At 40.9% G+C, this 16,681-nt stretch overlaps 1 protein-coding gene across 1 annotated transcript in view; it reads left to right on the forward strand.

Moving 5' to 3' along the window:
* The first annotated feature begins 8,689 nt into the window (after positions 1–8,689).
* The window catches only part of LDHAL6A (lactate dehydrogenase A like 6A), a 17,382-nt gene continuing 9,390 nt past the window's right edge, over positions 8,690–16,681 (forward strand). The window contains exons 1-3 of the mRNA XM_023518896.1: positions 8,690–8,827; positions 9,224–9,358; positions 15,995–16,112. Coding sequence (XP_023374664.1) covers positions 8,690–8,827; positions 9,224–9,358; positions 15,995–16,112 — 391 coding nt within the window. The remainder of the gene's footprint in view (positions 8,828–9,223; positions 9,359–15,994; positions 16,113–16,681) is intronic.

The following is a 16,681-nucleotide window of genomic DNA, read 5'->3' on the forward strand; positions in this document are numbered from 1 at the left end:
TGGCTGGCGCCTTAGCCACTTGAGCCACAGGCGCTGAGCCCAAATCTTAATTTCTTATGGCTTCCTACTGTTGAAGGCTTACCAAAAAATTACAATAGAGAAGGGTGTAAATAATTCCAAATGCCTATTTGGTGTTTTATCTTACTGAAATAGGCTGGACCTGTGTGAGCCAAGAGGATTCCTTCTTTATCTTAAGGCTCAAACTAAGTCAAGCAGAACAGTTCACCTCATTCCTTTTCCTGATCTTAGACCTGGAAATTTACCACACTCATATATTGAGGAAACAGAAAAATTTAGCTTACAGAGAACAAGGCAAATCGCCTCCAGGAACAAGTGTGCTTTCTATGCAAACCCAACCTGGACCTGCGAGTCTTCCCAAAGAGGCAAGGCCATGCTTCTCTCACTGCACTCTCTCTTTGGGAGGGAACGTAAAGAGAAGATGAAGGATGCTGTCCAAATTCATACAACATTTGTATGCAATAGTCAACATTTCAGGGCTTTCACTGTGCCAGAGTATATGTAAACTCTTCACACACAGTATCTTATTCCATTCCACAGAATGTAAGAACTATCACTATCCCCATTTAGTAAATTAAAAACTGGGAGTACTGAGCTGAATGGAAATCCAAGTTCAGTTAATACAAGAGCTACAATTCAAAAGGGAAGTTTGAGAAGGTGCCCAATAAATGAAATACTTATTTTTGTTGTTGTTTTAATGAGGGGAGGTCTTATTCTGTTGCCTCAATTGAAGTTGAAATGCTTCATTCACCTACTCTTTGCACTTAAAGCAGTGGTTCTCAACCTTCCTAACACTGCAACCCTTTAATACAGTTCCTGTGAGCCACAACCCACAGGTTAAGAACCACTGACTTAAAGCCTTGCTTGCTTTGCAGCCACATGGTCCACTGTGCATGCTGAAGTCTTTTAGGGTATCTTAGGGAAATGCAGAGAATTTGGCCCATAGAGGGAGAACCTTTAAATGTTACCATTTATTTTTTATTTTCTTTTTGTCTTCTATTATTATATTTTTTCCCCATTACAGAACTTCCACAGATTTCCAAGGAGGGGAAGTCATAGGTTTCTTGGTGATGGAATCTGTTGAATTATATGTAGTTCCTGAGGTAGTTCTACAAACATTTAGCTTTTGTTTAATACCAATGTCAAAACATCCATATGCGCTCCCAGAATCATGCATAGCTAATCATCTGAAATATCTATTCAGAGCCTGTACCACTGAGAGTTAGTGTCCTATGGGATTGCCTCACTGAGGACGCAATTTTGAAGGGAAGAGTTATTTTTACTAACTTTGTTGTTAACATTTATTTTACTCTCCTGATTAACTTGCTTTTTCAAATATTCTCTAAGGGCAGGAGAAATTAATAGTAATGAGCTCATCTGGAAAGAAGTGGGCTCATGCTCATCTTGGCTTTGGTCACTCTGCTGTAATGGCTCCTGCTCATTTTATTTTAAGGAATTTTGGCAAGATGCTGAGTGCAGCAAGGTGGTTTTCACTAAAATAAACTTATTGAATTTTGGTGAGCCTCTGGGACAAAAAGGAAAGACAATTGCCTATAAAATGTGGAATCGTTATCTTTTGGCAAAGAAGAACAGTAGGTATATGCAGTCCCTAAGTGGTAAACATGTACATTCTAACTTCATTTGTACACCTGCCAACTTTCTCTAGCAGCTGTCTTTATTACAGCCATCTGAGTGCTAATAGAACAAGCTCCAAATTTCCCAAACATCGTGCATCATAACTAAACTTTCAAAAGGTTTTTATTCATCTATTGGGCAGTTTCTGACAGCCCGCATAGTAAATTTTACAGTGTAAACGTCACAGAAATTGTTTTTCCTTTTGTTTTACATCAGCACTGTGGTTTCAGAAGACAGCACATTGAATAAATGAGAAGGGAAACAGTAAGAGTTATTTTCATGAAGCAAAGTGTCTGTTCTTGCTTAGAGAGATGTTGGCTAGTAAGACTGTCTTGATCTAATAATCATGGAGAGACGATATTACAAGTTCTAATTTTCAATATATACACTTTTGAATACCTGATCCCCTATTTTCTTGTTGGAAAAGCTTGAGGAACATGGAAGGAGGAAATACTCTGGACATTTTTGGTGGAGATTCTCTAAGGTGATGACCAGGTCTGACTAGTTTAGGAGTTTGCTTACCCAATAAGTGTTTATAAGGCAGAGCCTGAAAACATCCCTACAGGTTGGGGGAAATAATACTGTATTCACAAACTCTTTTGCTTTGGGTCATTTGCTCTGCTTCTCTGAGTTTACCCAGTTGGAAAATAGGGTTAAGGAATAACATCCAATGCATATGGTTATTACAATTGTTAGTTATGGTAATGTGTGCAAAACGTTTAGCATTTTACGTGGACATACAGCTAAAGGAAGGAACTTATCCTCTCACTTCCTCAGAAATTGATTTCCAGTATATGGAATTAATGAATTGTTTGACAGGGCCTATGAAAGTCCTGAGGAAGCATCTTGAAAGCTGTACTGCTTTCTTTAGTCATTCCTAGAAAGGGCTTCATCAGGCTATTATTCATAGAGAAGAATGATTATCATAGAAAGAAAGCTCTAGCCATTCAAAAAAGGAATGAGGCAGATGGCTCCTGGTGTGTCTGTGCGTGTGTGTGTGTGTGTGTGTGTCTGTGTCTGTGTCTGTATGTGGTAGTATAACGTTTGCATTTGGCATTTAACTGGGAGAAAAGAAGTACAAAAGCATATGAGGTTATAGCAAATAGGAGCTTCAAAGTCCTTAGTCCTAATTACTGCCTACTCATGCACAGTCCGAAGGAAATGGGATCAATGTTTAGGAATTGATTCCAGTCATTGTTCATGGGTTTGGGTGACACAGAGGGATGGAATTGTATGCAATTCAAACAAAATTGGTTTTTATGCCAGAAGAATAAGATAGAATTTTAAAAGACATTTTTTGAGATGTTGAAGCTTCCTGATAGACTGGAAATTTGGTGGGCTTCCAAAGCTGCTCCAGTTAGGTTTGAATTCAGCATCTCTTGAAAGGGCCAGACCAACGCCATTTTGTTGTTTACTGCATAAGATCTATTCCACCCCAACCCCCCTGCTATTACCTTCTTCCACCCCTGGTCGCACATACTGTTTACTGCATACCTTGCACATACTGTTTACTGCATAAGTTCTATTCCTAACTCCTAGCCTGCAGGGCCACTCCCTGGTGACTCCCCCACCCCAGGTTGCACAGCCACTGAGCCATTAATTGAGTCACCTTAGGCAAACAGCTGCCATAATAAACAATAAGTTTCTATTACCTTGAAATACAGGTATTTCCCTCCAGCCACCTAATCAGGCTGCACCACCTCTAGCCCCGGTTAAGAGACCGCCCACCCCTCACCTGTACCAATCCAAATTCTCCTTTACTAGTGAAATCATCAACCGCCAACGCAAATCCTCCTTTACTAATGAAATCACCAACCACCAATCAAGAGTGTACTCGTAACGGATCCTACCCTTCTTGCTTTCTGTACCCCATAAAAACTTGCTCCACCCCAAGTTTGGGGCTCTTCCTCAGCTTGCATGCCAAGAGAGACCAGGCCTGGGCTTGAATAAATCTCACCTCTTGCTTTTTACATCGGAGTGTGTCTCGGATTTGTCTGCTGGGGCCTATTGGGAGAATTTTGGGCATAACACTCTCATGTTGTTCGGTGTTTTGGTCAAGTTAATCTCTTTGAACTGGGTGTCTGTGCTTAGACAATGGGGAGTGTTCAAATCTACCTTGTAGGATTATTGTGAAAATAAATTGAGTGATACATGAAACATCATTGGCAGTATTTGGCTTGTTGTGGTTGCTTAAGAGATATTATACTAGTCTCTTTTCCTTTAAAATAATGAGGTTGGCTCGGTGCCTGTGGCTCAAGCGGCTAAGGCGCCAGCCACATACACCTAAGGTGGTGGGTTCGAATCCCCAGCCCGGGCCCGCCAAACAACAATGATGGCTGCAACCAAAAAATAGCCGGGCGTTGTGGCGGGCACCTGTGGTCCCAGCTACTTGGGAGGCTGAGGCAGGAGACTCGCTTGAGCCCAGGAGTTGGAGGTTGCTGTGAGCGTGATGCCATGGCACTCTACCCAGGGGGATAGCTTGAGGCTCCGTCTCAAAAAAAAAAAAAATAAAAAAAAATAAAATAATGAGGTTACTGTAGTTTAACAAGAGGCATGTGGTTGCTAAAAATTTTTGGATGTGAACAAGAAAAGATATGAAATGAATTGATATCAGGTAGTATTAGAGAAGATGATAATTTAGTAAAGCCAATCACTTAATAACAGTAATGAAATACTGGTGAATACCAGTGAATTGAAGGTTTATTATGTACTAGACACTCTTAAATTCTTTACATGCATCATCACAATTAATTCTCACAAAAGCACTGCAACATTAGTAACTACCTACACTTTTTAAATGAATAAACACAGATAGAAAGATACAGTGCTGTGTTCTTCTTTTGGCTTGCTGCTACATATTGCTATTATTAACTGCGAAGATAAAGAAAAAACAGATGCAATCCATGTACATAAATAGGCAGCAAGCTTAGCTAGCTCATTTCCTTTAAATGTCTTGATTATTTTCTAATCTAACTAAGACGAGAAACATAAGAAGTTTACATATTTCAGTTTCAGGTAAGTAAGACATTTAAATTCCTGAAAGGAAATTCGATATTGTTTTGAAGTACTCGTGGTTTTTAACAATGACACTTAATAACAATACCCTAAATTATCTGTGGTCTATGCTTTTGAAAGAGTTTTAGAAATTTACAAACCTTCTCTCACAAGAATCTTGGGGTTTTATTTCCAAACCTACTGCAATCAAAGTCAGTATAGTAGGGTGGTGCCTGTGGCTCAAAGGAGTAGGGCACTGGCCCCATATCCCAGAGGTGGCCAGTTCAAACTTGGCCCCCACCAAAAGTGGCAAAAAAAAAAAAAAAAAGAAAAGAAAAGTTAGTATAATAACTTTGGGAATGGGAAAACTTTTTGGACTTCTCTTCTTAATCATGAAAATAAGATTACGGGCTAGCTCGTCTGTTAGATCTTTTCCTATTCATGATTTCAAGGTCACATAAATAAAAATATGGAAAAAAAAATTGAAATGGTCCCCTTTCAGTATAAGGCCATCACCACAATCAAGTAGCACAATGTCCTACTACTGGAAAGAATCAGCTATCATTTTCACAACATGCCCAAATAAATATTTAAAATTATTTGTAAGACATCCTTACAAGAAATATTCAATTAGATTTGTAATTTTATTCTTTCAAGGGTTTCTGGTTTGTTACATATGTGTTGACTTAAATTATGTACATGTATCTATTATTTTATATTTAAATGCCACTGTTGAATTAAAGATATGGGTAAAACCCTTTCTAAATAAATTTGTGTTGATTGTTTACATATTCTTATTAGTTTTGGTCATCTTCAAGATTTTTTTCTGCATGAATTGCACGTGATACTGTAGTCCCAATAGTAATAATCCATACAAAAATATTTTATATAATCAATTCATATTATGTATTAAATTTACTCTTATACCTCTTCATAACACACCTTTTGGAGGCAAGACACGATTGTAAGAGGGACTTTACCTAACAAATGCAATCAGTGAAACCTGGTTTCTTATGCCCTCAATGAATCCCCAACAATAAATTTAAAAAGAAAAAAATGTTTAAAATTCACATTACAAGAAGATTTTTGCTTGAAATTAGAGGGTAAGGGGAGTGGTTTCAGATTATGGTTATATGAGGGAAAATTAGCAAATGAAATAAAGGTGATTTGGGGCTTTCTAACATTTAGAAGGATCATTCACTTTGAACTCTAAATTATTATGGCACAGAAGGAGACACTTGGTAAATAACAGGAAAGGCACAGAAGTCAAATGCAGATTGTGGTATTTGCTAACTTCAGCACTTGGGTTCCCAAAACGTATGTCTGGTGATAATTTATTTACTCTGAATTACACACCAAAGAATAGTTGCATTTCTGGATGAAAAAATAACACCATTAGCAAATGACTAAGAAAATAGTTCATGGAAAAGGAAAAGAACCATTTTGATTTGATATTAAAGCAAACTGTATGAAATACAAAGCCACTGGGAAAGTGAAAATAATTTTTTCTTAGCATTGATGAATGCTTGATAAGTAGCCAGGCTCATTTCAGTATGAATTAATGATGACACTACCTACGATACAGGACAGTAAATAAAGCAGGAAGGTTGGAAAGCTAGGTGTGGGTGTGAATTGCTGTGTCTACGTAGGTATATAAATAGATGTATATGTATGTTTTTATATCAGAAATTTGAGAAAGCTACTGACTCTTTTTTTTTTTTTTGGAGACGGAGCCTCAAGCCTTCCCCCTGGGTAGAGTGCCATGGCATCTTGCTCACAGCAACCTCCAACTCCTGGGCTCGAGCGAGTCTCCTGCCTCAGCCTCCCAAGTAGCTGGGACTACAGGTGCCCGCCACTACGCCTGGCCATTTTTTGGTTGTAGCCATCATTGTTGTTTGGCGGGCCCAGGCTGGGGATTCGAACCCGCCCTCTTGGGTGTATGTGGCTGGCGCCTTCGCTGCTTGAGCCACAGGCACCGAGCCAAGCTACTGACTCTTAAAAACAAAAACAGAAACACTGTGCATACTACCCTAAATTAAAATCAACTTATTCCAAATCAAATGAGATGTACAAAAAAATTGAACCCTTCAATTGTCTCTTTCATTTAATGTACTTCAGTGTCCTTTGTGATATGCAAGTAACTATATGGTACTTTTAAGCATTTTCTTTGGAATTTCTCAAGAGTTTCTCTATTCTGCATTTGAATTGGTTTCTGCTTGTGGGTTTCACTTCAGACACCAAGGGCTTGAATCCTAAGGAGCTGGCTGGCCTCCTTTGTCACTGAAGGAAATGGTCACAGATGATGTTTCCTTTTATTGAGTTCAGTGGTTAAAACCTTTCACTGGCATCTGCTTTCGATGACATCCGGACTATTTGTTATGTAATAGATTTACTTTTTAAACTGGTTGAAGTCCGAATAACTTTTTTTTCCTGGAATTTCCTTTGATGTTTCACTTTGCATAAGTTAAAAAAAATCAGTATTCATTATTTATACTGCTCAAGTTCATGACAAACTCTAAATATGAGCTACATCATTCATTTCATTTTCCACATGGCAGAGTCCAAATACAGTAACAACTATGAGCCCAAGAGCAGTTTTTACATCTCTTCCCATTCATCATTGCATATTTATTTTATTGCTTCTTTTACTTCTTTTTTTATTTCCATTTTCTCAGGATTTTGGAATTACGTCTACTTCACTGCAAACCCCTTGAGTGTTCTGCTACCTAACGCCGTTTCTTAAAGGAAGCACTTTGTAAAAACTAAACTCCTAAATAGAAATGATTTGGTTATAAATATTACACTAACACGGATAATGTTATAAGTTGCTTTATCCTTGCAACAGTAAGATTTGTTTCAGTGGGAAACGTAAATCTATCAATCTATATCTATCTATCTATCTATTTTTTTTCTGGGAAGTAGTAAGTAAAACTGGTCTACCTCTCCTATTCTCAACAGGTCAGAATTGTCGCCAAGGGTGTGAGAACTGGTTCTTGGGCGTGTGTGTGAAAACAAATCTTAGCTATTAAGGGTTGACATTCTGAAGAGCAATCTTACCTGACAAACCTTATTCCTTAATATTTAATTTCACAATAGGGGGAACGATTGGGGGTAAATGTCTAAAAAGACTCTGGAGGGGCTGATAATGAAAAAAAGGCTGAGAAACACTGCTCTACATTCTACAAAAGAATTTGCCAGATATGATTACGAACGAGTTAGCAAACACAGGTAAAACGTGGTGGGGGAAATCTTGGTTTATTTTTTCCTCGTCACCCCTGGCAGAGTGCCGTGGAGTCACAGCTCACAGCAACCTCCAACTCTTGGGCTTAGGCGATTCTCCTGCCTCAGCCTCCGGAGTAGCCGGGACCACAGGCACCGACCACAAGGCCCGGTTATTTTTTTGTTGCAGTTTGGCCGGGGCCAGGTTTGAACCCACCACCCTCTGTATATGGGGCTGGCGCCCCACTCACTGAGCCACAGGCGCCGCCCGAAATCTTGGTTTATTACAGACTTAATTTTGCATTCTGCATTTAACTACTGTTGTCTTCCACTTGTAGACATGGTTATGAATTATTGCGCTCTGTCAAATTCTTAGAGTTTTATTTCTTATTTCAAAATTCCCTTCGCATGGAGAATTAAAAATTTTTATTGTTCCTACTTCAGCTCACATTCGATGTGGTAAAAACACCTGGGGTCCCTTTTTCTCCTACAGCACCGGTGATAAATTTCCAAATGAGGGTGAAAAAGCTCTTTTTGGATACATCTAGGCTAGGTTTAGTTAGAAATAAAACTACCTGGCTCTCCAGTGCTTGGTGAGGAACCTTCTGGAGCCCGCCCACCACAGGAAACTTGGCACGCAGGCTGAGGGCACGAGGCTGAGGGCACGTGGGCGCGGGCACGTGGCCGCGCCCTTGCTAGGCCCCTATGAGGCCCTGCAGGAGCTGGGCGTGATTTTGCACAGCTGTGGTGACAGTTACAGAGCCCCAGAGGAGCTTAAGGCTGTGTCCCTCCGTTGTCTTTCTCACCTCTAGAGTGAGCAGCAATGAGCTGGCTTGCCAGAGTCCTACTGACCAGCCAGAGGATGGGAGCCCAGAGCGCGCGTTCCCTGTGCCCGAGGATGGCTCTTCGCGTTGGCCAGGCGGCTTGCAACTTGCCCCGGGGCGGCTGGTCCTCCCCGCCTGTAAGTGTGGCCGGATGTACCTGGAGCCTGGGCCTGCAAAGGGGGTGTGGGTCCTGGAGCAGAGACAGGGGAGAGAGAGCGACAAGGTGGACAGCTGGAGGGGAGGGAAGGAGAGAGGAGGCAGAGAAATTTGGCGAGCAGCCCCTTTTCTTTCCTTCACTCTCTCTTAACCTTACCCACCTGCCTGCCTGCCTTTCTTGATTTGCTTCATGGATGCCAGCAGCCAGAAACTACCTACCCAGCTGCTTTATTGAGTTAGGTTTGCAGGTCCTTGTGCTGTCTGCAGCACCTCCCGCGACACTGGGGCCCAGGAGTTCTCCATATGTACCAGTATTCTCTCACTATAGACCAATCCCAAATCTGGAAATGGCTGTGCAGTTTTTCTTCACTCATTAGGTTTCCAAGATGGCGACTGTTAAGCATGAACTTATTAAGAATTTCACTTCGGAGGAAGCCATTCATCACAACAAGGTCTCCATTATAGGAACTGGGTCTGTTGGTATGGCCTGTGCTCTCAACATCTTATTAAAAGTAAGCTATGTGACGGGCGGCGCCTGTAGCTCAGTGGGCAGGGGGCCGGCCGCATATACCGAGCGTGGTGGGTTCAACCCAGCCTGGCCAACAAAAAAGTAGCCGGGCGTTGTGGCGGGCGCCTGTAGTTCCAGCTACTTGGGAGGCTGAGGCGGGAGAATCGCTTAAGCCCAGGAGTTGGAGGTTGCTGTGAGCTGTGACGCTACTGCACTCTACCCAGGGCAATAAAGTGAGAGTCTATCTCTACAAAAAAAAAAAAAAAAAAGTAAGCTGTGTGCCATGGGGTTAAGCAGGTTTTCCTCGGGTGGAGGCAAGGCCACTGCGTATGTTTACTCAGGTTTTGTCCAGTTCAATTGGTCGTATGTCCTGGGATGGTCCGGACTCACAGGTATCTTTTTCTAATTGTTCCACCTAGAGGGAGGTCCTTTTTCTGAGTTGTGTGGTGATACCATGGGTGTTAGAAGTTCTGTGAAATTATGTTGACATTGTATTTTCACTTATGTAATTACAATATGAGTTACCCCTTGGCTTGATTCGGAAACTCAGCTTGAGATATTTAGAGGCTGGGTGCGGTGGCTCATGCCTGTAATAGTATTCTGGAATGTTGAGGTGGGTGGGTCGCCTGAGCTCAGGAGTTCCAGACGACCTGAGCAAGGGCTAGAGCCACCTCTACTAACGGTAGAAAATTAGCCAGGCATTGTGACCACGAGCCTGTAGTCCCAGCTACTTGGGAGGCTGAGGCAAGAGGATTGCCTGAATCTAGGAGTTTGAGGTTGCTGTGAGCTGTGACACCATAGGACTCAACCCAAGGCAACAGAGCAAGATTCTGTCTCAATACAAACAAAATAAGTAGGTGGCAGGAAAAAAAAGTGCACAACATGTCAGTGGTAGGCATTTTACTAACACCAAATACGATACTCTTTTTTCCTTTAAGTATCTCACCCCATTTCCTAGTTTCTGTCTTTATTTCCCTTCCTTCCTTATTCATGTTCACTTAGTTCTTAGTATTGATGTAGCTGATAGATTCTAGTTTAATGGCTGGAGACAGAGACTATAAAGATTCTTTTCGGTGAATATTACCCTGATCTGAGCCCTTAAATGTTCAGTAAATCATAACAAACTTTGAGCTATACTTTGCCTTTATTAATGGAACATTAATGGGTTTCACTTCTAGATGACATAGTGTCCTGAGGACATTAAGAGTAGCAGTAGCTGTCAACTGCTGTTCTTGCCAATTATACAAACTCCTTATGGCTCATTTTGCTGTGTGAATTGTAATGTCTTTATCAGTAGTGTCCATGTTGCTAATACACATACATGAAAACCAATATATTGGTTTTTTGGTTGTTGGATTTTTGTTGTTGTTGTTCATTTTTTAGAGATAAGGTCTTGCTCTAGTCACTGCCAGGGTGGAATGCAGTAGTGTGAATGCTGCTCACTGCAGCCTTGAACTCCTGGGCTCCAGTGAGTTTCCTCCTTCAGCTTCCCAAGTAGGATGCCTTACAAGTGCATGTCACCATGCCTGGAGAATTTTCCTATAAAGACAAGGTCTGGCTATGTTGCCCAGGATGGTTTTTAACTCCTGAACTCGAGAGTTCTGCCCCACTTCGTAAGTTAAAGGCTTGAGCCACTACACTGCCCAAATTTGTTTTAAACATCGATTATAATGTCTATCTACTTTATTTACATTATCCAGTACCACAACCCTGAAAAGTAAATAGCACATCTATTTTATAGAGAAGAAAAAGGCACAGCTATCTTAAGTTGCATGAATTGGTAAGCATATGGATACTCTATATACAGAAGCTTGAAGTAAAAGTTTATTCACTATCTCTGCTTTGAACAGTCTTTCTGGGAGGGATTGAGCTCTATCCATTAAAAAAGTGATAATAGCTGCAAGCTCCTAGAGGTATATAGTCCCTCTGCTCACTTTACTCTCTCCTCCTGGCCCTAGACAATGCAACTTCTTTCATTGACAGAGGTAATGAGATCTTAGAAACTCCTTTTTTTTTGAGACAGAGTCTCAAGCTATTACCCTGGGTAGAATGCCAAGGTGTCACAGCTCACAGCAACCTCAAACTCGTGGGCTTAAGCGATCCTCTTGCCTCAGCCTTCCCAAGTAGCTGGGACTACAGGTGCCCGCCACAACGCCTGACTATTTTTTGTTTATAGTTCCCATTGGTGGCCTGAGATGGATTCGAACCCACCAGCTCTGGTGTATGTGGCTGGTGCACTAGCTGCTTGAGCTATAGGCACTGAGCCAGAAACCTCTTTCTGATGAGGGAATTCTCAGTAGTATTTGTGTAGTAATTTATTGGCAGGAGTTTATGGTACAAACCTAGTAGAGAAACGATTATGCCTTTCAAAATTATTGGATCATACCATAATACATAAACTTTCAGTAGTATGTTGTGAGATCCAACTTTGTTTAATTTAGTGTTGTATCCTGAATGTAGAACAATGTCTAGTGTAATAGTTGAATGAAAGAATCGCTAAAATCCAAATGCACATTAAAATGGAAAAAGCACTGGATTATGAATACAAATATTGGGTAGTTTATCCTTCATTTTTGTAAATAAGGAAAGTAGATCGGCTCGGCGCCTGTGGCTCAAGCGGCTAAGGCGCCAGCCATATACACCTAAGGTGGCGGGTTCGAATCCCCAGCCCAGGCCCGCCAAACAACGATGGCTGCAACCAAAAAAATGGCCAGGTGTTGTGGCGGGCACCTGTAGTCCCAGCTACTTGGGAGGCTGAGGCAGGAGACTCACTTGAGCCCAGGAGTTGGAGGTTGCTGTGAGCTGTGATGCCATGGCATTCTACCCAGGGGGATAGCTTGAGGCTCCGTCTCAAAAAAAAAAAAAAAGGAAAGTAGATCCAGAGAGATTGAGTTAGAATACATTTTTATAGACTTTAGTTTTTTTTTTTTTTTTTTTTTTTGAGAAAGAGCCTCAAGCTGTCTCCCTGGGTAGAGTGCCATGGCTTCACTGCTCACAGCAATCTCCAACTCCTGGGCTCAAGCGAGTCTCCTGCCTCAGCCTCACAGGCGCCCGCCACAACGGCCGGCTATTTTTTGGTTGCAGCCATTATTGTTGTTTGGCGGGCCCGGGCTGGGGATTCGAACTTGCCACCTTAGGTGTATGTGGCTGGCGCCTTAGCCACTTGAGCCACAGGCGCCGAGCCTAGACTTTAGTTTTTAGGCTAGTTCCTGATTTACAGAAGAATTGAGCAGTAGAGAGTTTATACACCACATGTAGTCATTAACATTATACCTTGGTATGACATACCTTAGTATGGCATATTTGTCACAATTAAAGAGGTGGCCCACATACAGAGAATATTTTGTGAATATTTTATAAAATTTTGTAATGAATGTTTTGTAAATTAAGGTACGTTTAGCTGCAATTTCCTATTTTCCCTATGCATGGTGACTTTATAGAGGATCTTTGGGATAACCTGAATTATCATTAAAGTCCATACTTAGGTTTCCTTAATTTTTACTTGATGTCCTTTGTTCCATGATCACATCCAGGATGATACCTCATTATTTAGTCACCTGAGACCTGTGAGACTTCTGGTTTCTGTTTTTGACCATTTTTTTTTGGCGGGAGGGGGGAGGGCAGAGTCTCACAATGTCGCCCTGGGTAGAGTGCCATGGCATCACAGCTCACAGCAACCTCCAACTCTTTGGCTTAAGCAATTCTCTTGCCACAGCCTCCTGAGTAGCTGGGACTACAGGTGCCCGCCGACTTTGAACATTTTATGGAGTGCCAGTCAAGTATTTTATAGAATGCATCTCTGTTGTAATTAGTTGTTTTTCTCACAGTCAGACTGGAGTTTTGGGTTTTAGGGAGGAAGACATAGAGCAGCAGTTCTCAGCCTGTGGGTCGTGACCCATAGGAACGATATTAAAGGGCCGCAGCATTAGGAAGGTTGAGAACCACTGACATAGAGGTAAAGTGTCATTTTCATATCTCAGGTACGTACTGTCAATATGATATACCGACATGGATGTTGACCTGAGTCACCTGGCTGAGGTGGAAAGTTATTCTTTTCCCTCTTTCCATACTGTACTCTTTGGAAGGAAGTCCCTATGTGTGACTCAGACTTTTAAAGGATTATGTTCCCTTCCATGAGTATCCTCTAGAATATTAAATTACTTTAATTCTTCTCAATGGGAGATCTGTCTCTTCTTTCCTATTAATTCAGTCTTTTTTTTTTTTTTTTTGAGACAGAATTTCACTTATTAACCCTTGGTAGAGTGCCTGGGACTACAGGCACCTGCTACAACACCTGGCTATTTTTTGTTGTTGTTGTTGTTGTTGCAGTTTGGCTGGGTCTGGGTTCAAACCCACCACCCTGGGCACACAGGGCTGGCATCCTACCCAGTGAGCCACAGGTGCTGCCTTAATTCAGCCATTTGTTAATATCCATATGGATTCATGGGTCTTATTTAATACTTTAGGTTATAATCTAATACTTAACTAGTTTCTTAAATTGTTCCAGCTTTGGCCATTGGGAGCTCTTTTCAGCTGGCTGCTGTCCCTTTGGCATACTCCATCAGTGTGAGATTTTTATTTCGTTTTGAGTACTTCCTGACTTTCTGAAACTGTAAAAGTTTCAGATTCTTCATCTTTTATATTTTCTGTACCAGTCCTAGAGTCAGCCTTTCCCCTACAAGGAACCTTGATTCTTTTATTGGAGAATGACACTAGAAACCAAGATCTGGGGCCAGGTATGTTTAGTGCTACTGGGGTTATGATACACTTTAAAAACTATCGTCTAGGCTCAGCACCTGTAGCTCAGTAGCTAGGGTGCCAGCCACATACACTGGAGCTGGTGGGTTTGAATCAACAACTACAACCAAAAAGCCGGGCATTATGATGGGTGCCTGTAGTCCCAGCTACTTGGGAGGCTGAAGCAAGAGAATCACTTAAGCCCAAGAGTTTGAGGTTGCTGTGAGCTGTGATGCCATGGCACTCTATCAAGGGCAACATAGTGAGACTCTGTCTCAAAAAAACCCAAAACTATCACGTAGAGATAATTATATCAGTACTGTGTAATCCTGTTGTATACTACACTAGCCTCTATGAATGAGAGTATCCAGAAAGCACTGGTATTTCGTTAAGCAACAGTCTTTTTCCTTGAGGTATAGCTTAGCCATCTATAATCACTTATAGTCTAGTTTAAAATTTAAAGTGTTCAGCTTTGGCTTTCCAATAATTAGAATCAAATAAATTTGAACAATGTAAGTTGGTTATATGCTTAAATTCTAAATACTTGATTGTTTATTTCTAAGTACTACCACAAAGGCATTTTTCCTCCTGGGAAATGTTTAGTATATAATAAAGATAAAAGTATGTGTAGTTAATATAACTTTTCCCACAGTGGTTAAAAAGGTAATAAAAAGGAATGCAGAATGGGGAAGTCACACTGTCATCCAATTTCCATTTAACCTTTGCATGATATCCACTGTAGGCAGCCATTTAAACGACTTTCTTAAGTAGCCTCTAGCATTTCTTTTGCAAATACAAATATATTTTATCTCCTTTCTTACATATAAATTTGCATCCTAAACATATATAGTACTAATTGGTTTCTGCTGTTTTTTTTTTCTTCTGAGACAAAGTCTCACTTTGTTGCCTTTGGTAAAGTGTCATGTATCATAGCTCACAGCAACCTCAAACTCTTGGGCTTAAGATGGTTCTGTTGCCTCAGCCTCCCAAGAAGCTGGGACTACAGGCGCTGGCCACAATCCCTGGCTATTTTAGAGACAGAGTCTTGCTCTGAACCTGTGAGCTCAGGCAATCTACCCAGACTCCCAGAGTGCTAGGATTATAGGCATGAGCCACTGCACCTGTATTCCACAGGTGTTATTGTCTGAATATAAAACTAAACATTGTAGGGTTAGAAGGAGCCTTGTATTTTAACTATAATTTGCTATAATTTGAATGTGTATTCCCTCTGAAACTCATGTTGAAACTTAATCTTCAGTGTTGATGGGTTTATGGATTAATGGGTTATCTTGGGATTGAGAGTGGTGGCTTTATAAGAAGAGGAAGAGAGACTTGAACTTGGGACTCTGCAGAGGCCCCACCAGCAAGGACCTTGCCAGATGTGGCCCCTTGACCTTGGACTTCCCAGGCTCTATAACTGTAAGAAATAAATTCCTTTTCCTTATAAATCACCCAGTTTCAGGTATTCTGTTATAAATAACAGAAAATGGACTAAGTCCATTTATTAAAAAAGCTTTTATCGAGTTCATATGAATGCTAAGGACCATATGGGTGGAGATGAATCAAGGAGATCACAGTCTGGTGAGAAATTCCTTTGATGGGAATTTATTACTGTATAACCTCAGCTGAAATTGAAGATGGGGATGTTCACTACTTTCAGAGACTATTCTATTTAGTAAACAGTTTGTTTTTGTTTTCCTAATGATGAGCTGAAACTTCGTAACTTGTGTCTTTTCTGATTGGGACTTCTCTATCAGGATGAGATCATGAGGAGATATGCCTTCTCTCCGTTCAGTAATTCACAAGCTAGACGTAGATTACCAATATAAGAATTTTCTTTCATTCTTCAGTTAATTAAGAGGTTCTCCCCTCACCTCCCTCCCCTTTGACTAATATTTTTTAGGGTTTGAGTGATGAACTTGCCCTTGTGGATGCTGATGAAGGCAAACTGAAGGGTGAGACAATGGATCTTCAACATGGCAGTCCTTTTATGAAAATGCCAAATATTGTCTCCAGCAAAGGTTAATGTCATACTTAAATATTATATTCTAATACTACATGAACAAATACCAAAGAAAATCTTTATTTTCTTTGACTGCCCTAGTTTTTATAGATAAAGCTGGTTGTTCCCTGCTCTTATTCTTTTAACATGTCTGATTCATCGGATTATACTTCGTTTACAGGATTTCCTATAACACAGGACTGAATTCTTTGTAAACAGCAGAAATAGTAGTTGTCATGACACTGCTCATTGATGGTAGGTTATGTGCTAGATACTGACTAAAGAACCTTACATGTATTGTTTGATCCTATGCACAATTCTGTGTTTTACAGATAAGGTATCTGTAAACTGAGGTTAAAGTGATGGAGTAGGGATTTTTTTTTTTTTTTTAACTAGGGACAGAGTCTCACTCTATTGCCCTCAGTAGGGTGCCGTGGCATCACACAACTCACAGCAACCTCCAACTCCTGGGCTTAGGCGATTCTCTTGCCTCAGTCTCCTGAGTAGCTGGGACTATAGGTGCTCACCAGAACACCTGGCTATTTTTTTTGTTGCAGTTTAGCAGGGGCTGGTTTTTTTTTTTTTTTG

This window comes from Otolemur garnettii, unplaced genomic scaffold (genome assembly GCF_000181295.1).
Source record: "Otolemur garnettii isolate 467f Iridium unplaced genomic scaffold, OtoGar3 scaffold00001, whole genome shotgun sequence".
NCBI lineage: Eukaryota > Metazoa > Chordata > Mammalia > Primates > Galagidae > Otolemur > Otolemur garnettii.